The 23,199-nt window shown below is 43.6% G+C and overlaps 3 protein-coding genes across 3 annotated transcripts; 2 read left to right on the forward strand and 1 right to left on the reverse strand.

The window, feature by feature from the left end:
* Positions 1 to 6,196: 6,196 nt before the first annotated feature.
* Positions 6,197 to 7,457, forward strand: LOC121554048 (thioredoxin domain-containing protein 9-like). Its single transcript, XM_041867497.1, has 4 exons — positions 6,197 to 6,382; positions 6,519 to 6,637; positions 6,861 to 7,115; positions 7,343 to 7,457. Exons 1-4 carry the CDS (start codon positions 6,197 to 6,199, stop codon positions 7,455 to 7,457), a joined length of 675 nt encoding a protein of 224 aa, XP_041723431.1.
* Positions 7,458 to 8,161: 704 nt separating this feature from the next.
* LOC121554058 (39S ribosomal protein L30, mitochondrial) lies at positions 8,162 to 11,342 on the reverse strand. The gene is made up of 5 exons (XM_041867506.2): positions 11,065 to 11,342; positions 10,774 to 10,851; positions 9,199 to 9,345; positions 8,826 to 8,899; positions 8,162 to 8,618 (listed from the first exon to the last, which is right to left on the reverse strand). Exons 1-5 carry the CDS (start codon positions 11,107 to 11,109, stop codon positions 8,486 to 8,488), a joined length of 477 nt encoding a protein of 158 aa, XP_041723440.1. The 5' UTR covers positions 11,110 to 11,342; the 3' UTR covers positions 8,162 to 8,485.
* An 89-nt stretch (positions 11,343 to 11,431) lies between these two features.
* Positions 11,432 to 22,863, forward strand: LOC121554040 (MIT domain-containing protein 1). The gene is made up of 7 exons (XM_041867484.2): positions 11,432 to 12,121; positions 12,207 to 12,308; positions 14,509 to 14,645; positions 14,835 to 14,921; positions 21,903 to 22,015; positions 22,189 to 22,249; positions 22,391 to 22,863. Exons 1-7 carry the CDS (start codon positions 11,983 to 11,985, stop codon positions 22,484 to 22,486), a joined length of 735 nt encoding a protein of 244 aa, XP_041723418.1. The 5' UTR covers positions 11,432 to 11,982; the 3' UTR covers positions 22,487 to 22,863.
* Positions 22,864 to 23,199: the final 336 nt, after the last annotated feature.

The following is a 23,199-nucleotide window of genomic DNA, read 5'->3' on the forward strand; positions in this document are numbered from 1 at the left end:
CATCAAACGTTAAATTAAATAATAAACCAAATTGCTTCAACATAATTATTTAAAACCAGTTTATGTTATTTCAAACACCAACGTTACAGTTCAGTTATATCAGTTCAAACGTTTCAGTTTAGTCGTACTAGTTATTCATTATTTTACCTTTATGTTCCCAATTGTTATTAACGGGTTATACGGTTTAAGCAACCACAAACCGAACAGTTATTCACAAATTATTCAGTTTGGACAGCCACAGACGTCTTTAATTCCCAATTAGTTTTCTATCAAGGTATACAGGTTTATTAGTTTTAGTAAACAGCATTCCCTCTTTTATTTCATCTGCAAACACTCTTTTGTTACACTGGGATCATTCACACTCTCATGCATACGACAACACTCTATACTCTAAAGTGCCCCTCTGTCACGCCCTGGCTCTGGGGACTCTAAAATGTTGAGCCAGGGTGTGTAGTGTCTATGTTGTATTTTCTATGTTGTTGATCTAGATCGTGTAGATCTATGTTGGCCAGGGTGGTTCCCAATCAGAGGCAGCTGTTTCTCGTTGTCTCTGATTGGGGACCATACTTAGGCAGCATGTTTGGCACTAGTCATTGTGGGATCTTGTTCCGTATGGTTTGTTTTGGTGTTAACCTAGGACTTCACGTATCGTTTGGTTTGTTGTTTTTGTTCGTGTGTGTTAAGTACGTTAATTAAATAAAATGTACGCTTACCACGCTGCGCCTTGGTCCGTCACTTCCTTGAACGATCGTGACAGAAGATCCCACCAAAAGAGGACCAAGCAGCGTGTCCAGGAGCAAACGCCGGAGGTTACGTTAGTAGATGTCCTCCTCGGTTGGGGGAAAATCACGGAGGAGGAGGCCGTCCGTTACCGGAGGGCGATGAATGAAAATGCCCAGGCAGGAGAGGAGAAACGGCGGCAACCGTGCCGACGACGGACACCCGAGAGGCAACCCCAAGAAAATGTTGGGGGGGGGCACGGCGTGGACGACGGGGCAGCAGGAGGCAGCGACAGGGCGTATCTGCAGACTAGGAGAGGAGGCCACCAGGTTACGGGGGCTATTGGTCCAGAGGGAGCAGGAGTTAATTGGTCAGAGGGAGGAGCTACAGGAGGCGTTAAGGGAGAAGGAGAGTGTAGAGGCACGGCGAGAGGAGCTGGTTAGGCAGCAGAGGGAGCGGAGGTTTATAAGGAAACCCAGTCCCGCTCCTCGCACCAAGCAAGTGGTGTGTGTCACCAGTCCGGTCTGGCCCGTTCCTGATCCCCGCACTAAGCCAGTGGTGCGTGTTCCCAGTACGGCTCGACCCATTCCTGCTTCCCGCACAAGGCCAGTGGTGTGTGTTCCCAGTACGGTCCGGCCCGTTCCTGCTCCCCGCACTAAGTTAGTGGTGCGTGTTCCCAGTACGGCCTGACCCGTTCCTGCTCCTCGCACTAAGCCAGTGGTGCGTGTTCCCAGTCCGGCCCGGCCCGTTCCTGCTCCCCGCACTAAGTTAGTGGTGCGTATCCACAGTCCGGCCCGGCCCGTTCCGGCTCCCTGCACCAAGCCAATGGTGCGTGTTCCCAGTCCAGCCCGGCCTGTTCCTGCTCCCCGCACCAAGCCAGTGGTGCGCGTCGCCAGCCCGGTCCGGCCTGTTCCTGCTCCCCGCACCAAGCCAGTGGTGCGCGTCGTCAGCCCGGTCCGGCTTGTTCCTGCTCCCCGCACCAAGCTAGTGGTGCGCGTCGTCAGCCCGGTCCGGCCTGTTCCTGCTCCCCGCACCAAGCCAGGGGTGCGCGTCGTCGGCCCGGTCCGGCCTGTTCCTGTCCCTCGCACCAAGACAGTGGTGCGCGTCGCCAGCTCGGTCCGGCCCGTTCCTGCTCCCCACACCAAGCCAGTGGTGTGCGTCGCCAGCCCGGTCCGGCCTGTTCCTGTCCCTCGCACTAAGCCAGTGGTGCGCATCGTCAGCCCGGTCCGGCCCGTTCCTGCTCCCCGCACCAAGCCAGTGGTGCGCGTCGTCAGCCCGGTCCGGCCCGTTCCTGCTCCCCGCACCAGGCCAGTGGTGCGCGTCATCAGCCCGGTCCGGCCCGTTCCTGCTCCCCGCACCAAGCCAGTGGTGCGTGTGTCCAGTCCGGCACGGCCCGTGCCTGTTCCACCGGTGCCTGGTCTGGCACCGGTCAGCTGCTCCACTCCGGAGCCTGAGCGATCCGCTCCACCGGTGTCCAGTCCAGCTCCAGTCAGCGGGACCAGACCAGGGGCGCAACGGGGAGGTGGAGAAAAGGTGGTGGTCACGCCCGGAGCCGGATCCGCCTCCGAGGCGGAATGCCCACCCGGCCCCTACCCTCTTGTGTTTGTGTGGCGCGGTCGCAGTCCGTGCCTTTGGGGGGGGTACTGTCACGCCCTGGCTCTGGGGACTCTTAAATGTTGAGCCAGGGTGTGTAGTGTCTATGTTGTATTTTCTATGTTGTTGATCTAGATCGTGTAGATCTATGTTGGCCAGGGTGGTTCCCAATCAGAGGCAGCTGTTTCTCGTTGTCTCTGATTGGGGACCATACTTAGGCAGCATGTTTGGCACTAGTCATTGTGGGATCTTGTTCCGTATGGTTTGTTTTGGTGTTAACCTAGGACTTCACGTATCGTTTGGTTTGTTGTTTTTGTTCGTGTGTGTTAAGTACGTTAATTAAATAAAATGTACGCTTACCACGCTGCGCCTTGGTCCGTCACTTCCTTGAACGATCGTGACACCCTCTGATCTTAGCCGTACCTTTGCTGATACGTGTCAATAGCGTCACCCCTTTCTTAAATAATTTTAAGTGCCTCCTATGAACCTAGTCATATCTAGTCTGAACTGATATGTGCCATAGCGTCGCACTGCCTATCTATTTAAAGTACCTCCTATGAGTCTCAGTCATAGCTCGCACTGTCTAACTATTTAAAGTACCTCCTATGAGTCTCAGTCATAGCTCGCACTGTCTAACTATTTAAAGTACCTCCTATGAGTCTCAGTCATAGCTCGCACTGATGATCATACAATTCCCATGGGTTTAACCATCACAATTATCAAACATTTGCATAGTACATTATGAAATCGAAGTAGTATACTGTAATCGTTATTTATAGTACAATAGGGTTCACTTACATCAAACAGGTGCTTCACAAAATTAATTTGGATAAAGCCAATGTGCAGAACTTTAGTTACATAACAATAGGTGTCTGCTTACCTGTTTTTAGAAGCCCGGGCACTTTGTGAAACACACCGTCCGACGATAGCGATGTCCAATGGGCTGGATGAATTCCAGCGAAGTTCCGCTACCAGATCATAGTCGTAGGTCACCAATTGTTAGAAATAGCGTAATTCAAATCTGGTATTGGAATAGAAGAAAACATAATCAAGAGATATTCAATCCAAGCTAAATGTATTATATGCAAAATGTATGTATGATAAGTATGATGGTTCGTATACGGGCTCACTGAAATACCACGCAGGGCAGACAGAGAACTGATCCATTGTTACAGGCTCTTCTTTAAATACCCTGACAGTGATAGTTCCCGCTCCTTGCTGGGCCTATCAGGGTAGAGACTGAGTGTGGTTTAGACTTACTCAGCCAATCGTTGGCGCACAGGCTGGTCCCAGCCACTTGGCGCTTCACTGTTGCACACTGTTGCCAGGCGTAAGTTGTTATCATCACAACCTGTAGAGAGTCGGCACTTTTGCAGTACACATGTCCTTGAGCGTGGTTTAACAAAGAGGCAGTGTTCGTGTATGTGAGACATTTGAGACACAAGTTCTTATCTCCCCCTACTCCCTAACAGCTCCTCACATGAATCACAGCTTGTTATGTGAAACAATTTATATCAGTACAGTACAAACCTATTATGTTTAATCATTAATGCATTCTTTCTAAGCTAGGCATCACATCTAGATCCCCACACTAGCTAGCAAGCTAACAAGCAGCTCATTCGCCTACACACAGTGGCCTGCTGTAGCTAGCCAGCTAGCTAATGATACATGTTTTTTAAACATTTTGAAAATGTATTTACTTACTAGAATAGGTTCACGACTACGCGCACGAAGCGGCCAACCTGTAGCGAAGAGTTGTCAAGCGGAGGCATCGCTTCTGCTGGTCGCAGTGTTGCGAACTTAGCGACTTTATCGCTATATTTAGCGAGTTTTCAGACCCCTCTAGCGACACATTTTCAAAAAAGCGACTACCGACAAATCTAGCGACTTTTTCTGGTGTTATTGGATACTTTTGGAGACTCTGACGTGAAAGCACGTATCGTTCTTCCTCTTCTCAACGAGCAGCAGGTGCTTTGTTACCCCCGTCCCAAAGCACTCACAGGCGGCCCAGTCCTCGCGCAGCAGTCCCTCCCAGCTGCAGTCAGAGCAGGAGATCCCGCCCTGCTGGCTGATCCCGCCCTGGCGGGATGTAAATGTAGGGTGTTTTTACTCACTTTTTGTCTCTCCCATGACCTTATTCCTCTCTCCTACAACGTCCATCACAATTACATGCACATGGCCAATTATGCAAATTATGATGACGTCATTTATCAACTTTTAGGACAGCCAATAGCTACTTTCCTTACTGAGGAGTTGGCAACACTGGCTGGTCGAAACGTAACGTTACTTTCCCTTTCTTGGGCACTGGGATGATGGTGGACATCTTATAGCTAGCACTTGCTTATAATAACCCAAACGGTTTGGTCTTTACACAATAAAATACAATATAAGGAATGTAATACAATATGTATGCTAACTAGGTACTACTTATCAATGGTGGTTAAAGTGCAACTATACTTTACTTATTTATTTACCTGTAACGTAAAGCCTTGGTAATACTGCGTAGTCTATGCGCGCGCTGCAGTCTCTGCAGATAGTGGATTCTGCCTTTTTGCACCGACTGCCTTTGGTAAAGTAATGTGCAAAAAATACATTCAGTCGGCCCTATTAAAATAATATTAATATAAGAAGATGTGATATTTTCATAGACCTATGGCTTCAGTGTCTGGGAGAAGTCTTGGTCGTTTTTGACAGCTCGCTAGCCAGTGTTCTCTGGCCGCGCAGTTGTTTGCCTAGTTTCGATACAACCAAGAAAGTTTCAGCACAACCAAGAAAGAGTCCAGCACAATGTAAAAACTTTTGCTTGCATCAAAGCTATTGTTAGCCTAGCAGCTCTAGCTAGGGCCGACTTTATGAAGCTAGCTAGGCTAAAACGACGCCAGTGATTGTACCTTTGTTCATTGTTGAACAAGTTCTATTTGTCAATTTTGTCTGAAAGATTATGCGATTAATAGTAGGCTACAGTTAACAAACATAACGTTAGCTAGCTAGCTGACGTAGCTTGAACTGGGACTTTAACTAAGTATATAACTAAGTTAGCGAGAAAGCTAACAACATAATTTGTAATCAAATGGCAAAACTTTCTAAATTACTAACTACTGTTTAAAGTTTTATCTTTTAAGACTAGCTAGTTAGCTAACTTTCTAAATGGGAATAACTTTAGTAGGTTATCTAGCTATTTTCCTCTATTGAAAACATGAAGGCACAAATTTATTTGATCAAGTTGTGTCGTTACTATGGTCACCAGCCAGGTTACAGTATTAGCAAATATTTGTATAACTAAACCAAGCTATACCAGAGCCTGTCGTTTCCAATGGGAACAAATTAGTCATAGTGGGCAGAACAAGCTAGGTGGGAAGAACCAAGCACGAGCTAGCGAGATTCTATTAGCAGTTCAAGCATACATCTGCATATTTCAGTTAGGGAACGCCTACTCTGTGAAGTGCGCGTGTGTAATAACTCGATTCGCCTTTGCACTCCTTGTAAATAACTCGATTTTGTACAACTTTGGCAAAGGGTCAAGTCTACAAAACTTAGTCCACTCTGTTCATAACAGATTCTAGTTTTGGGAACAGAAAACTGTATTGAGATCAAATGTTTCATCGATGAGAAAATGTGCAGAATGTTGGCCAAAATCAATCTCCTTCCATCTTCTCCCACTGCTGGCCACTGGGCTTCCTCTCACAGTGAGTATCTGTCTCATTGTTCTATCTGTGGTATTAGCTTGCCTTAGTCATTGGGCCAACCATAGAAATTCAATCTTTGAAATGCAATCATTGTCTCATTCTATTCTACTCTTCCCCTCCCTCAGCTCTCCTCATCCCCATCTCCCTTCCTTCAGGAATATAGAGTGAGTGTCAGAAGTTGCATAAGGCTCTTCATCATGGCGAGTCAGTCGATGGAGATCATGGCCAAGGCGCTGGAGCAGCAGGTGCTGCAGTCAGCCAGGATGGTGGAGGAGCAGCTGGATGCAGAGCTGGGGAAGCTGGAGTGCATGGATGATGATGAGATGGAAAAGCTAAAGGAGAGGAGGATGGAGGCCCTCAAGAAATCCCAGAAACAGAAGCATGTAGGTGGGAAAGGCAGAGTGGTCACATTGGCTGAGCCATATGGTGGATGCCAAACAAGCATTTTATTTAGTCCATTCAGTTATTTCATACCAGTAACAACACTCATCATGGCACGTTTGTGCACTGTCCCCTCAGGAGTGGCTTGGTAAAGGGCACGGGGAGTACAAGGAGATTCCCAGTGAGAAATACTTCTTTCCTGAGGTGAAGGAGAGCAATCGAGTGGTCTGCCATTTCTACAGAGACTCCACCTTCAGGTTGGCAACACAGCAATGTTTTCCTCTCTTCCTGTTTTTCTCCTTCTGCCATTCCAGGCCAAAAACCTACGGGTTTTATTCCTCAAATTAATTGAGATCCGGGGTGAGCTTACCCTCCTAAATCCTAAGAAAATGATTAGAAAGGGATTTATTGCCCAATAAACCTTTATTGCAGCTTCTACCAGGAGCTAACCCTGCTGTATCCTCCCCCTGCATTGTAAAGATGCAAGATCCTGGACAAGCACCTTAGCATCCTGGCCAAGAAACACCTGGAGACCAAGTTCATCAAGCTGAATGTGGACAAGGCGCCATTCCTGACGGAGAGGCTGCGGATCAAGGTGATTCCCACGCTAGCGCTGGTGAAGGATGGCAAGACCAAGGACTACATAGTGGGATTCACAGACCTAGGAAATACAGACGAGTTCCCCACAGAGGTGCTGGAGTGGAGATTGGGCTGCTCCGACATCATCAACTACAGGTACACAGACTGGAGTGATTTCCTAAAGATAATCACACCTCTAGGTAGAAAGATGATCTGTCTAGGTATTTCCTGTTAGGCATTTGAGGCCATTGGTTCATTTGCAAAAGGAATAAAAAGCCTTACATGTTCATGCACAAACACAGGCTGATTAGTCGTATTAACAGTTCTACTTCAGTTCATATCAAGTCTCGTAACACCCCTCCTCTACACTTCTTCTCTCCCAGTGGTAACCTCATGGAGCCCCCCACCCTGACACAGAAATCTGGTTCAAAGTTCACCAAAGTGGAGAAGAAGACCATCAGGGGGAGAGGGCACGACTCAGACTCTGAAGACGACTAGAAGACCCTGTCAGCTTTCAACTTCAGTCTCTCGCAGGGCTACTATCCACTAACCGTCAGAACCATGTCCTCCTGTTTTGTTCCTTTCCCTTGTTTCTGTCATTTTCCTATTTATACCAGTCTTCCATGCTTAGTTTTTTGTTTTATGGATGAAATTTTATGACTGTGTGTGTGCAGGTGTGGACATAATCATATTTTAGTTAATATTTAATTACATTCACAAGTGCTTTTTGGTTGTTTATTTCCAACTGGCAAATAAAAGGATTCCTGTCTGAGCCACTGAATTCTCATTCGGCCCTGACTGGCTCCTCTTGAAATGTTTGATTCGATTCCAATTGAAGTCTAGAACTGGAAACCCTCAGACCTGATGCTGTTACCCTGTTATCATTCAACATTATAAAGAACTTTCCTCGCTAACACTATAGCTAGCTACATTAACATAAATCCATGTCATTTGTCGACCCGATTTGTGGGGGAAAACATAAATCCAGCTTTTCATGAGCAACAACCAAGTGCCAATGCCAGCTGCATTCCACAACCACCTCCTTTGTGTCGTCAGTGTGATTGGTAGCACAGGTTTGAGTTTTTCTATAAAAATGGACTTGATCTTAATAAAAGAAGCTGATCATCACTGGCGCTTTGTATTTTCCTATGACTTCCTCAATTTCATGGATGTATTCTTATTTTATAGACATTAACATATTATACATGTTTATGTTATGTTTTTATTTGAAATGTAATACAAAGGGGTGAGCTATAGAAGTGTTTCTCAGTCCAGGTTTAGAATGAACACAAGTACAGAAATTTCACTGATCCAGTAATTGGAATCACGGCTGATTTCTGGTAGGCCAGACTAAAACCATTAATTTGTGTCCTGTACAGATTGGATAGGTGAAAGCATGGGATCCACTACACAGCCAATCCAGTCATGTCAGTGATTACTTTGAGGAAAGGAGGATGCATTTTCAGTATTCAAACAGGCCCACTGACGAAATGGCAGGTGAGGACTTGGGGATAGAGTAGTGCTGGCTATGACTCTATGGCTTTGGACTCTACAGGTTTGAGGAGGCGTCGTACGATCAGCTCTCCTTTGCTGTTCAGGTAGGTGTCGGCCATGTCTTCCTCAGCAGGGAGACCATGGGGAAGCTTCAGTGGCTGGATCCTGAACAGAGAGAATGAGGGAAGAGTGGTCAAAGTTAATCTGTATTCAATTACAGCGCATTTCAGTGGTCAGTTTTCAGGATCAACCAACCACGCACTCAATGGGTAAACAGTAGCATACACTTCACAGGAATTATCAGATGTTTTTGATAGTAGCCCTGCGCTAACAAAGTAATAACTGAGGTCTTGCAAACCCGAGCAGTCTTACCTCACAAGATGCTTGATGAATTTCAGCTGGTTGTTGACTGAAGGGATGTTCTTGTGAATTACAGGTACATATGCCTGAGTAGAGAAGGAGCAAAGAACCATTACAGTGCAACCAAGTTAGCAATCAGAATCGTTATTACAACTTGATATTACAGCAAGAGCAAGCACAGCACACAACTGAACTCAATACAAGTCTTCTTATCCACTCTGCTAGGGGCTAGCCTAGGGGTGGGCAACTTTCAATTAGTCGATTCAGTTTGGCTGGAGCAAAAGCCTGAGCCCACACAGCCTACACCCTCGCAGGGTAGGATTGCCTGACACTAGGCTAGCCCCCCAGATGTGAGGTTATTAATCCAAGCTGATAGGAGCCCCACCTTCTGCAGGCAGAGTCCCTCCACTAGCTTCTTCTCCCAGTAGGGTCGGCGCATGGTGCTCTTGACCCGCGTCACCACGTGCAGCTTATGGGGCTGCTCCGGGTTGCCACCATACTTCTCATGCTCTTGAGACCGCTCGTCCAGCAACTGTAGACGCAGAAAGACATATTTACTATGGATTAAAAGGAGTCGCAAGGTTTGTTTAAAAATGTAATTTCCATGATCATTGCCATTAGGCTATGACCAAAGTGTTATAGTATAATAAATAGGGGGTGCTTATATTTGTCCTGTTTCACACATGTACAAGTGTGTAACCTGTGTGTAAAGTGTGTGGTGTGAAATGGACATGCATTTATTTTTTATTTTTTTATTTCACCTTTATTTAACCAGGTAAACCAGTTGAGAACAAGTTCTCATTTACAACTGCGACCTGGCCAAGATAAAGCATAGCAGTGCGATAAAAACAAACACAGAGTTACATATGGGGTAAAACAAAACAAAGTCAAAAATACAACAGAAATACATATAATATACAGTGTGCAAATTTAGCAAGTTATGGAGGTAAGGCAATAAAATAGGCTATAGTGCAAAATAATTACAATTAGTATTAACACTGGAATGATAGATGTGCAAGAGATGATGTGCAAATAGAGATACTGGGGTACAAATGAGCAAAATAGATAACAATATAGGGATGAGGTAGTTGGGTGGGCTAATTTCAGATGGGCTGTGTACAGGTGCAGTGATCGGTAAGGTGCTCTGACAACTGATGCTTAAAGTTAGTGAGGGAGATAAGTGTCTCCAGCTTCAGAGATTTTTGCAATTTGTTCCAGTCATTGGCAGCAGAGAACTGGAAGGAATTGCAGCCAAAGGAGGTGTTGGCTTTGGGGATGACCAGTGAGATATACCCGCTGGAGCGCAGACTACGGGTGGGTGTTGCTATGGTGACCAATGAGCTAAGATAAGGCGGGGATTTGCCTAGCAGTGATTTATAGATGGCCTGGAGCCAGTGGGTTTGGCGACGAATATGTAGTGAGGACCAGCCAACAAGAGCGTACAGGTCACAGTGGTGGGTATTATATGGGGCTTTGGAGACAAAACGGATGGCACTGTGATAGACTACATCCAATTTGCTGAGTAGAGTGTTGGAGGCTATTTTGTAAATGACATCGCCGAAGTCAAGGATCGGTAGGATAGTCAGTTTTACGAGGGCATGTTTGGCAGCATGAGTGAAGGAGGCTTTGTTGCGAAATAGGAAACCGATTCTAGATTTAACTTTGGATTGGAGATTCTTAATGTGAGTCTGGAAGGAGAGTTTACAGTCTAACCAGACACCTAGATATTTGTAGTTGTCCACATACTCTAGGTCAGACCCGTCGAGAGTAGTGATTCATATCACTCTCCCAGAAACACCCTCGGAGAGTGGGGTCATGGCCATGGATCAGCCATTACTGACGGTGACCCTGGAGCAATTAGGGTTAAGTACATAGGTAAGAAACTTTTGCTTTGAGTTGAGGCATTCATTGCATTTAGATTGTATGGGCCTGCCCTTGATGAAAGTCTCCAGCACCCTACCTCTTGTGGGATCCGTGCTCTGGTGAACTTGCTGCGGAATAAAATTAACCAAGGCAGAGGCGTGGTTTCTGTTAAAACCTGCAAGAATGCACAGACACATCATCAAATATGCAAGACATGAAGAGAATAAGAAAAAGAACTAACTAACTAACTATGAAGGAGGAACCCACTCATTTAGACGATCCTACAAAATGTGCTAACAACTAGTCATCTGACTGATAGCTTTAATTGTAGTTACAACTGTCTGCCAGGAAGATAGTCTGCCTTTAAAAATGTAGACTTCATCCTTACCTGAATTGGGGAAGGTATATGAAGACCACGACATAGCATTGCCATATTTAATTGTTGGTTGATAGGTTTATAGCAGGGACGCCAAGGTTATAGTGCAAAAACCGTCGGATGCGACGAGGCAAATTGTGAATTCTACCGATATATAAAGTATTGTTACTATAATGTCATCTTTATTTATTTATTTATTATATTTTCAACAAACATCGAAATACAGCTGAATAAACGCAAACAGGATTGCTAGAGTGTTTCAGCGCTTACAACATTCACCGGAAGCCGTCAGCATAGCGGTCACTTGCTACCGTGCTACTTACACCGTGCTACTTCAAAACTTGGTTAATTCGTTCCTGCATGGCTTTCATTTGTTTTAATTGTCTTTGTGATAAACGTCTCGTTTTTTTACTATGTGATATTGTATGATTAGCTATGTAGTTTGACTGTTTTTTTTACATGTGTATTTCATAATTCATACATTTGTATTTCATTTAGGCATTTTCGCTTCCGTGGATATGTTGCTCAGGGGAATTGTTATTCTTGCGCACCTTTGTACGGGCCGGCAGCAAACAAACCAACATCAGGAAGTTTGAGTGCCATCAGATGTCGATTTTGATCAGATTTACGTTTGAATGAATGGAATGAAATCCCCTCATCCGATTTAGATATGATCTAAGCATAAGGAGTTTAAACAAGGAGTTTAAGAAGGGTCTATTGATGCATTGTATTGCCACTGAAGAGATGCCAAAGAAGACTTGATACGGCAGGCTGACTCAGACGAATTTAACATTCCTGTCGCTGAGCTGTGGACAGACGAAGCATGTGCATTACCGTCTATGGCATACTCTAAACAGGTGAATGACAAATATCCACAACTTGACACATTGAACATCAAAATCTCAGTCCATTTTGACCAGATAGTGAACCATGGCGCAAGTCCCTGGTATGGAGACTTCTGCCATCTCCGTCCTGAAACGAGCCGTGGAGCTGGACCAGAGCTCGCGCTTCCAGGAGTCGCTAGTGTGCTACCAGGAGGGGATCCAGCTACTGATGGACGTGCTGAAAGGTAACACACACACACACACAGTCAAAAACACTCACAGGGGTATGAGGGTGACATCTGTTTTACTGATCTACTCATCTGTCCACAGCTGTGAAAGATGACTCAAAGAAGGTCCACTACAGACAGAAGATAAAAGGCTACATGGACCGAGCAGAACAGATCAAAGTCCATGTCAACCAACTAAAAGAAGGTAATGGATCTCAGAGACCTTATGTCACTTTCCCAAAGGAATCCTTTCCTGCACCTTACTGCTGCCTTCCTCTTATTCCTCCTTCCAGGGATGGGCATTAATTACAAATTACAATTACAAAATACAACTACAAAATACCCTAAAGACCAATGTATTAAAATAAAATATTAATACTTTTGCAAAGTATTGTAAAATACATGTATTTTGTATTTTAAAATACAAAAATACATTTGCAAGTAGCCAGCCGAACATCAACAACATTCAAACTTCTTACTTGCAATGACTGTGATATGTTGTTGTTTATCTACCTTAGTTGGATGCACTGTCACTGGATAAGAGCGTCTGCTAAATGACCAAAATGTATGTGAAAATGAACAACTGCAAAGCACACTGTGTATTGTCATTGGCCATTTTTTGGGGCCTAGCTCATTAGAGTAATAATCAGCATGCTTTGCAATTGTTCATTTTTACAGGTACATTTACATTTAGTTAATTTAGCATACACTCTTATCACACCATAGTGTCATCAGACTTTTTGTTTCCAATGCAGGGTGAAAGGAGGCCAGAAAATTGTGAACCACTATAAAGAAATGGTATAGAAAAGTATTTTGTTATTTTGAAAATACAAATTGCAGCTTTTGAAAGTATCTTGTTACAAAATACATTGGAGTGTAGTTCAGCCCAGTGTAATACAACATACAAAATACTCAGAAGTAATTAAAATACATATACTGAACAAAAATATAAACGCAACATGCAACAATTTCAAAGATTTTACGGAGTTAAAGTTCATATAAGGAAATAAGTCAATTTAAATAAATTCATTAGGCCATAATCTATAGTTTTTACATGACTGGGAATACAGGTATGCATCTGTTGGTCACATATACCTTAAAAGAAAAGGTGGGGGCGTGGATCAGAAAACCAGTCAGTATCTGGTGTGACCACCATTTACCTCATGCAAATAGGAACTGAAACACGCTGTCCTGCACGTCGATCCAGAGCATCCCAAACATTCTCAATGGGTGAAATGTCTGGTGAGTATGCAGGCCATGGAAGAACTGGGACATTTTCAACTTCCAGGAATGGTGTACAGATCCTTGCGACATGGGGCCGTGCGTTATCATGCTGAAACATGAGGTGATGGCGGCGGATGAATGGCACGACAATGGGCCTCAGGATCTCGTCACGGTATCTCTGTACATTCAAATTGCCATTGATGAAATGCAATTGTGTTTGTTGTCCATTGCTTATGCCTGTCCATACCATAACCCCACCGCCACCATGGGGCACTCTGTTCACAACGCTGACATCAGTAAACCGACGCCATACACGTGGTCTGCGGTTGTGAGGCCGGTTGGATGTACTGCCAAATTCCCTAAAATGACGTTGGAGGCGGCTTACGGTAGAGAAATTAACATAAAATTCTCTGGCAACAGCTCTGGTGGACATTCCTGCAGTCAGCATGCTAACTGCACGCTCCCTCAACTTGAGACATCTGTGGCATTGTGCTGTGTGACAAAACACACATTTTTATTGTCCCCAGCACAAGGTGCACCTGTGTAATGATCATGCTGGTTAATCAGCTTCTTGATATGCCACACCTGTCAGGTGGATGGATTATCTTGGCAAAAGAGAAATGTTCACTAACAGGGGTGTGAAAAAATGTGTGCCCAAAATTTGAGATAAATACGCTTTTTGTGTATATGACCTCCCGAGTGGCGCAGTGGTCTCAGGCAATGCATCGCAGTGCTAGCTGTGACACTAGAGATCTTGGTTCGAATCCAGGCTCTGTCGTAGCCGGCCGCGACCGGGAGACCCATGGGGCGGCATCCAGGGTAGGGAGGGAATGGCCGGCAGGGATGTAGCTCAGTTGGTAGAGCATGGCGTTTGCAACGCCAGGGTTGTGGGTTCGTTTCCCACGGGGGGCCAGTATGAAAAAAATAAAAAATAATAATGTATGCACTCACTAACTGTAAGTCGCTCTGGATAAGAGTGTCTGCTAAATGACTAAAATGTAAAATGTATATGGAACATTTCAGGGATTTTTTATTTCAGCTCATGAAACATGGGACCAACACTTTACATGTTGCATTTATATTTTTGTTCAGTGTATTTCAAATGCACGTAACAGAAATACGGCCCATCTCTGCCTCCTTCCCTTCTCATTCCTCCCTCTCTCATCTCCTCTCCCACTCAGAGGGGAAGTACCATGAGCAGATCAGGATAGCAGAAGATGCTACAGGCTACAGTTACGAGGTTCTGTTCAGGCCTTACGTCACCGAGGGGCTGACTGAGGTCTGGGTGGAGGACCCTTACATCCGACATATTCACCAGGTAATTTACCTGTACACTATCAAACACATTCACCAGATTATATACTACAGAAAGGTACTATTACCTCTGGGTGTTCTGCTACCTCAAAAGCTGGTTTGTCTATTAATATGATTGTGGAATCTGCCTTGGATGCCATTGCCATGCTGGTTTAGTCATGAAGTCTTGACTTTGACCCTTCTGCCCTCTTAGCTGTATAACTTCTTGAGGTTCTGTGAGATGCTGCTGAAGGCCAGCTGTAAGGTGAAGAGGATTCACCTCCTGACCTCTCAGGACGAGGTAACTAACTGTAGGCTAGTGGCAAGGCCCACACAATGTTGAGATACCCCTACCTGAGGTATAACAAAACACATCCATGTTTTTCCATATCTCTTAGGTGTCCCATATATGAAATGGATGGTTGTATAAAAATATGTTACTGCAAAAGTTGTTAAATTGATAGATATTGTGACAAACAATGCAGAATAATGCCTGGCTGGAGGGGGAGTGGGCCACATAAGCTCATGTAACCCAATATTGCAAGCTCTGAAATTGCTCACATTTGGAATACAAATTGTCAATTGTCTGCCCTACATACAGAAGCAAACAACATTAGGATATCTTAAAGCATTTTGGAAATGTAGACCTGTAAACACACAGATACAATAGGCGTAAATATCAACTATGAATATTAATGATGCTTTTTGGTAGCTGTTCAATAGACAACTTTCCAAGTCAAATAAATTTGCGCTCATTCAGTGCTGTACGGTCCTGCTTGATGAAAATGCATACATTTACACGTTTATTTGATTTTGTGGCTATTGTAATTGGCTCTAAGGAAAACATGTGGGCTCAGACATCGAAATATATATTTTTTGGTGTCCAAGGTTCCTTAAAGGATTTTGTATCTTTAGCCCCTATTCTTACAATTAAGTCAGGGGGCCATCAAAGATTATCTTTATATTTTGCCTCAAATCCAACATGGTGTCCAAAATCCAATATGACTACATTGGATGGAGGTTAAATCACATGTAAATGAGGCATTATTTTCAGAATTGTGTACAACACTCATGCCTATAAAGACTGTTGTGAATCCATTTGATTCTGAATCCAATATGGCCAACATGATTACACTCAAACACCTTCGCCTGCATATACAGTGGGGAGAACAAGTATTTGATACACTGCCGATTTTGCAGGTTTTCCTACTTACAAAGCATGTAGAGGTCTGTAATTTTTATCATAGGTACACTTCAACTGTGAGAGATGGAATCTAAAACAAAAATCCAGAAAATCACATTGTATGATTTTTAAGTAATTCATTTGCATTTTATTGCATGACATAAGTATTTGATACATCAGAAAAGCAGAACTTAATATTTGGTACAGAAACCTTTGTTTGCAATTACAGAGATCATACGTTTCCTGTAGGTCTTGACCAGGTTTGCACACACTGCAGCAGGGATTTTGGCCCACTCCTCCATACAGACCTTCTCCAGATCCTTCAGGTTTCGGGGGCTGTCGCTGGGCAATACGGACTTTCAGCTCCCTCCAAAGATTTTCTATTGGGTTCAGGTCTGGAGACTGGCTAGGCCACTCCAGGACCTTGAGATGCTTCTTACGGAGCAACTCCTTAGTTGCCCTGGCTGTGTGTTTCGGGTCGTTGTCATGCTGGAAGACCCAGCCACAACCCATCTTCAATGCTCTTACTCAGGGAAGGAGGTTGTTGGCCAAGATCTCGCGATACATGGCCCCATCCATCCTCCCCTCAATACGGTGCAGTCGTCCTGTCCCCTTTGCAGAAAAGCATCCCCAAAGAATGATGTTTCCACCTCCATGCTTCACGGTTGGGATGGTGTTCTTGGGGTTGTACTCATCCTTCTTCTTCCTCCAAACATGGCGAGTGGAGTTTAGACCAAAAGCTCTATTTTTGTCTCATCAGACCACATGACCTTCTCCCATTCCTCCTCTGGATCATCCAGATGGTCATTGGCAAACTTCAGATGGGCCTGGACATGCGCTGGCTTGAGCAGGGGGACCTTGCGTGCGCTGCAAGATTTTAATCCATGACGGCGTAGTGTGTTACTAATGGTTTTCTTTGAGACTGTGGTCCCAGCTCTCTTCAGGTCATTGACCAGGTCCTGCCGTGTAGTTCTGGGCTGATCCTGGGCTGAGCCCCAGACCGAGGGTGATTGACCGTCATCTTGAACTTCTTCCATTTTCTAATAATTGCGCCAACATTTGTTGCCTTCTCACCAAGCTGCTTGCCTATTGTCCTGTAGCCCATCCCAGCCTTGTGCAGGTCTACAATTGTATCCCTGATGTCCTTACACAGCTCTCTGGTCTTGGCCATTGTGGAGAGGTTGGAGTCTGTTTGATTGAGTGTGTGGACAGGTGTCTTTTATACAGGTAACGAGTTCAAACGGGTGCAGTTAATACAGGTAATGAGTGGAGAACAGGAGGGCTTCTTAAAGAAAAACTAACAGGTCTGTGAGAGCCGGAATTCTTACTGGTTGGTAGGTGATCAGATACTTGAATGCAAATGAATTACTTAAAAATCATACAATGTGATTTTCTGGATTTTTGTTTTAGATTCCGTCTCTCACAGTTGAAGTGTACCTATGATAAAAATTACAGACCTCTACATGCTTTGTAAGTAGGAAAACCTGCAAAATCGGCAGTGTATCAAATACTTGTTCTCCCCACTGTAAGTAGCCCTTGTTAATTTTGTATTGTGTTATTCTGTCTTTAAAATGGTTTCATAAGGCTCTTGGTATATATAGGACTATGAGTGTCACTGCCATGCCTCTGTTGGTTTGAATAGCCGAAGCCAACTCGTTTTTCAATGTGTTCATGTTTTAATCTCATTCACACACTTACAGCATATCAACAATGGGCAATTCCACAAAAATAATAACAAGCCTTTCACGACACAAGCACACAGTAGCGTAACCAAGTTAGAGGAAAGCAACCATAATACAACAGTCATCTACTCTAGTATTGTATATGTACGACCCTCTTTTCCCAACTTAAACTAAGTGTGCAATGTTAATTCAGTCTTTGAGGTGACCAGGACGTGAGTATGTCCTTACAGGGTGAGGAGACAAAGTAACCAGTGGTGGTTGTTGTTCTGGGGTCTGACCAGCTTGCACAGCTAACTGGTCATTCTGGGCAAGCTGCAGCGACAAGGGCAGTATCCTTCCTGTATGACTGGTGGGGTATTGGGGCTGTGGTGTGATCAGTTTCCATTTCTACAGTTCAGTATAGGCAGTCAGCAGATGCAGCTTGCATACCAAAGAGACCCATTGACTAACTGGAATGTTATCCCAGCCTGAATGATGCTGGGGTAACTCCAGTAGTGGAATGGTTGGTTGTCTGGTTGTGAAGGAGAGTCTGTGAAAGGGCTGTCATAAACAGACTTGCCTTTAGATCTTTCCAACACCTAATTAACCTGTGGGCAGAGTTGTTTATGTTGAATGTTCTAAAAAGTCCTTCAAGTCACGTCCTACATAATTGTTTATATTCATTCGGAAGTCAGTTAGGATGATAATTTGGACGACATTAACTGTGGGTGGTTGGCATTGATTATGGACTGGGGCACGCCCAGCAGGAGATATGGCGAGTGACCTCAGGTTACGGTAGAGGTTATTTAGCATAGCTAGGTCATAGACTATAACTAAGAAGTGTTGGTTGTGAGGGACGTAGCACAGATCCACACACATACATTTGAAGATGATCCCTGGTCTTTGATGGACATTAAACGGGTTGCAGTGGAGGTGGAGCTGATCAAGCATGGTGCACAAATACCACTATCTCACAGTCAATCTCCAGCCACCATAAACGATCACATACAGCAAGTTCTACCATCCTAAGGTGCTGCATGTTTGCCATAAATGGCATATGTCTATTGTTGGGATTACTGCACAGTTTCCCAGACCAATGCATGAGTCACCCCAGCATGAAAGCTCATTCTTCACATGCAAGTCCAGTTCAGGTGTCACATGGGCTGGCCAGCCATAGTTGGTAGCAAAATAGGTACATATGAGGGCAATGCACACCAGCAATTTCCAGATGGAATCTGACAGTCCAGTTCTGTGGTGTCTCTGTTTCTAGTAACTGCCTGAGGGGAGGACTGATGGTGGAGTAGGCTTATCAAGGACAGTTCTGTGAGATTCAGGATGGCATTGATATTGGAGAGGTGCAATTCCTATGACATGTGAAGGCCCACTAAGTTGATGGCATTGCTTGTCAATGAGTGTCAGGTTGTTGGTTCATTGTGGTGAACAGCTTGCCTTATGTGCTTGTCATGTGTGGTTTCATCCTCCCCATACACCATAAATGTCACCAAGTCAACATATACGGTAACTCCAGGGCAGACATCCAGGATGGTGGACATCATTTTCTGGAAGAAGTAATGTGGCAGCTCAACCCGAGTGCACTGGAACATCCCAATTTGCATCATAAATGCAGTGAGCCAGTGGAAGGTCATGTTGGTTGGATTCAGGCAGAGGTATTGGACTAGCAATGAATCAAAGCTCCCTTCTAAATGATAAGGAGGTGACTTAAGAGCCCAACACTGGAGGGGCAAGTTATACCACAGCGGGGGCAAATTGTAGAGCATGGCAGAGGGTGTCAGAGTCCAGGGTTGGATTCTCTTTCATTTCTTTGGAGCCTCCCAGTTGCCTCATTGATCCTCAAAGAGGTTTGTGACTTGGAATACTTTGTGTTGCCATGCCAAGCAGTCTGTTGTCTTTTTATATATCCAGACAAAGGTGTTTGAGTGTATATGGCGGGCATATTGGATTCCTAACATAGTTGAAGTACACAAAAATAGTCTTGAGTACAGGTCAAATCTGAAAAATGTCTAATTTAAAACGTGTACATATACATGTGATTAAACCACCATTTAATGGTAATGTTGCAGCCATATTGGATTTTGAACGCCATATTGGATTTAGAGTCAAATCTAGAGGGGCCCCCTAAAGTAATTGCAGAAGTAGGAGCTAAACATATCAAATCCACGGAGAAACCTTTAACTGGAAAAAACGTCAACTGAATAATCTGCTTTCTACTATTTAGCGAGAGGCAGAACTTATTTCTATAGAAGAAGCCCATTTCTATTCTCAGCTTCTTAACTAACTCATCAATATGCTTTTTAAAAGACATATTTTCATCTATCCAGATGCCCAGATATTTGTAAGCAGGGACACGATCAATATGGACACCATCCAAAGTACATATGCTTAAATCATCAGACTTCTTTTTATGTGCTCTAGAGAACAACATATACTTAGTTTTACCGGCATTCAGTACTAATTTCAGGTCAATAAAGTTATTCTGTAATACAATGAAGGCAGACTGTAGTTCAGATAGAGCCTGGTCAACCATGGGGGCAGTAGCATACACAGCTGTATCATCGGCATACAAGTGCAGGTAACATTTTTTTTTTACAGACAAGTCGATATTGTTCATGTAAACAGAAAAAAGTACAGGACCCAGAATCGACCCCTGCGGGACACTTTTCGTAATATCCAGGAAACCTGATTTTACACCATCAGTAGATATACATTCTGTCAAGTAATTTTTAAACCAGTTACATGCAGCCTGGTCTAGGCCAATTGAGGAAAGCCTCTGAATTAGCAGGGAGTGATCAACAGTATTGAAAGCCGTTGACAGGTCAATGAAGAGGTCAGAACAATGTTGCCTTTTATCTATACAGTTAACCACATCATTTATAACTAGCGATGCAGCAGAGATGGTGCTATGACCTGGTCTAAAACCCAACTGATGTACATTTAGAATACATTTCAAAGATAAGAAAGAGCTTAGCTGAGAATTAATCAAGGATTATAATATTTTAGCTAGGTAAGAAAGTTTAGAAATAGGCCGAATTTAATTATTAAGGTCACAAGGGTCACCACCTTTGTGAAGGGGGAGTACATGGGCCGCCTTCCAAACCTTGGGGATAGTACTAGATATAATCGTCAGGTTAAAAATATGGGTCAATGATTCAGCAATCAGCGGGGCAGAGAGCTGCAGCAAAAATGGATCAAGCATATCAGGTCCAGTGGATTTATTTTTACATCAGTCTTAAGCAAGGCATCTAGCACATCACAGATAGTAAATTGTTTAAATGAAAACAGATTCACTAGAAGTTGATGGGTTAACCGTCAAGTCAGCTAAAGGCTGGCAGAGGGAAGAGCAGTCGATTGACTGACCAGGGTCAACTACACCACAGTTACTCTCAAATAAAAAGCCTGCTGAGATAAAATTATGATTAAAAGCATCACTTATCCCATTCTTCTCAGTTATGATGCCCGAGTCAGACAGAACTTGCTTAGGCAGGGAAGAAGAGGAATTTGTATGCTGCAGTGCATTTACTGTATTCCAAAATTTAGAAGGATCACTAGCAGAGTCAGAGATTAAAAAGTAGCTTGATTTGGCTTTCTTAATTGAGATAGTACATCTGTTTCTCAATTGTGTGAAAGATTGCCAGTCCACTACAGAGTCAGTTTTCCTTGCTTTGGCCCAGGCCTGATTTCTCATCTGAATGAGCTCAGATAATGCAGAAGTTCGAACCCTTGGTTTTCTATCTTTGACTCTGAATTGTTTAAAAGGGACATGTTTATCTGCCAGAGGAATAAAAATGAAAGATACTTTTTCTAGAGCCAACTCAGGGTCAGGAATACAGGAGACAGTGGCTAAATCAGAGTAGAACATGTCATGCAAAAACCGTTGCGTAGAAACATTTGTAAAAGTTATCTTCTTAATTAAACGAGGATTAGTGTTATGCTGTTTCGTATCTCTAATACATACTATGGGACAATGATCACTGAGATCATATGCAAATACTCCACTTGACCAATATTTATGGGGGTTATTAGTAAGAATTAAATCAATCAATGAAGAGTTAACAGGGTTTTTCACATTTAGCCGTGTGGGTTTTGAGATCAATTGAGTCAGGTTAAAATCAATGTTGATCTGAGGCCGGGGATAGCCAATCCAGATTCAAATCCCCTAAAATGACCAACTCTGAGGACAGAAAGGGTGTTAAACACTCGGATATAATACCAATAGCATCGATATCATTATCAATCAATGCCACAACTGAGTTATATTTGTATTGCAGAAGTTTGAACTGGTAGGAAGAGGTGTATAGCTTAGTTGCTCCATTTGTGTTCTTTAGGGCTATTTATTGTAAGTTATAAACCTACTCAAAATGCCAAGCTACCTGTATCTCGTGTTGTTTCCCTGATCCACATGTCTATGTGTGTGTTGCAGGGGGACAATTCTTCTCAGCAGGCCAGTGCTCTGTCAGAGCTCAAACAGAGTCTACAGAGCCAGGATGTGTGTCTGGACCTCCAGTACTCCACTTTTCACGACAGGGAGATCAGGTACACCATCAATTTCAATCAATCCATTTCCACACCCAGAATGCATCAGTGGCATCAGCTAGCATCAGTGGCTTAGGTTGAATGAGATCCTTAATGCGCGATATGGCACATGCACATTATAGAATCTTTGATTTATGTAGGTTTTATAAACATGATGATGACGATCCCCTTAGGTTTGACAACGGTTGGATCATCAAGATAGGAAGAGGACTGGATTACTTCAAGAAACCAAAGGCAAGACTTCAACCAGGGATATTTCTCCCCTCTATGTTCAGTCTTCAATTTATATTGTCATAAATACTGATGGATCAAAAATATAGAACCAACAGAATAATAATGCAGTAGTATTTATTCAATGGTTTTTCCCTCCCCCAGGGTCGTTTCTCCATCGGCTACTGTGACTATGACCTGAGGCAGTGCCAGGAGACCACAGTGGATATCTTTCACACCAAACACACTAAGACATTATAACACCTTTGGCTACTCCCCAATATGCACACTAGCATACCACTTAGAATGCATGTCCAAAACATTGCTCTATTGTAAGTGATATGCATGTGTGGATAGACCAATTGGAACAGAGGGGCTCTCTTTCTAAATGTCTCCCCCTCTGTCCAGTGTGTGTGTACCTGTAAAATACATACCAAATGCCTTTTTTAAGTCTACATGATCAATCATGTAGTTTGGTCTGACTGGGTTGTTTTCTGGGGCTCATAATGCTAATAATGTGTATCTGAGGACATTGGACCTGAATGGTGGATCCAAACGATAGTTTGGTCCTTTCTGAATCTTTTCTTAACCTGTTTTTTTATTAAACATATACATATTCATTAAAAGTGTACATAACATTTAGAATTCTCAGAATTTCTTGAAACTGTGATTGTTTTTTCATTTTGTGAAAGTACTTGGCGCCATCTAGTGGATATTGAAGTTCGTTCACCTTATAATAACCCTAAAATAATAATATATAATGATATGATATTTTAGACTAGAGGGTACTCAAAATATAATCCCTAGGCTTTAACGTATAATAATTTAATATCCTTAATTATTTATAATTTGCCCTGGTGCTTTGACTGGTGGATTTGATCAGTTTATAATTTTTTTGTCGATCTGATTGGACGTTGTTTTCAGTAGACTAAGGGTTAGTCCTGTTAGGATTGGAGGATAGTAAATGTTGGACA

The sequence above is a fragment of the Coregonus clupeaformis genome, chromosome 23 (assembly GCF_020615455.1).
Source record: "Coregonus clupeaformis isolate EN_2021a chromosome 23, ASM2061545v1, whole genome shotgun sequence".
In the NCBI taxonomy this organism is placed as follows: domain Eukaryota; kingdom Metazoa; phylum Chordata; class Actinopteri; order Salmoniformes; family Salmonidae; genus Coregonus; species Coregonus clupeaformis.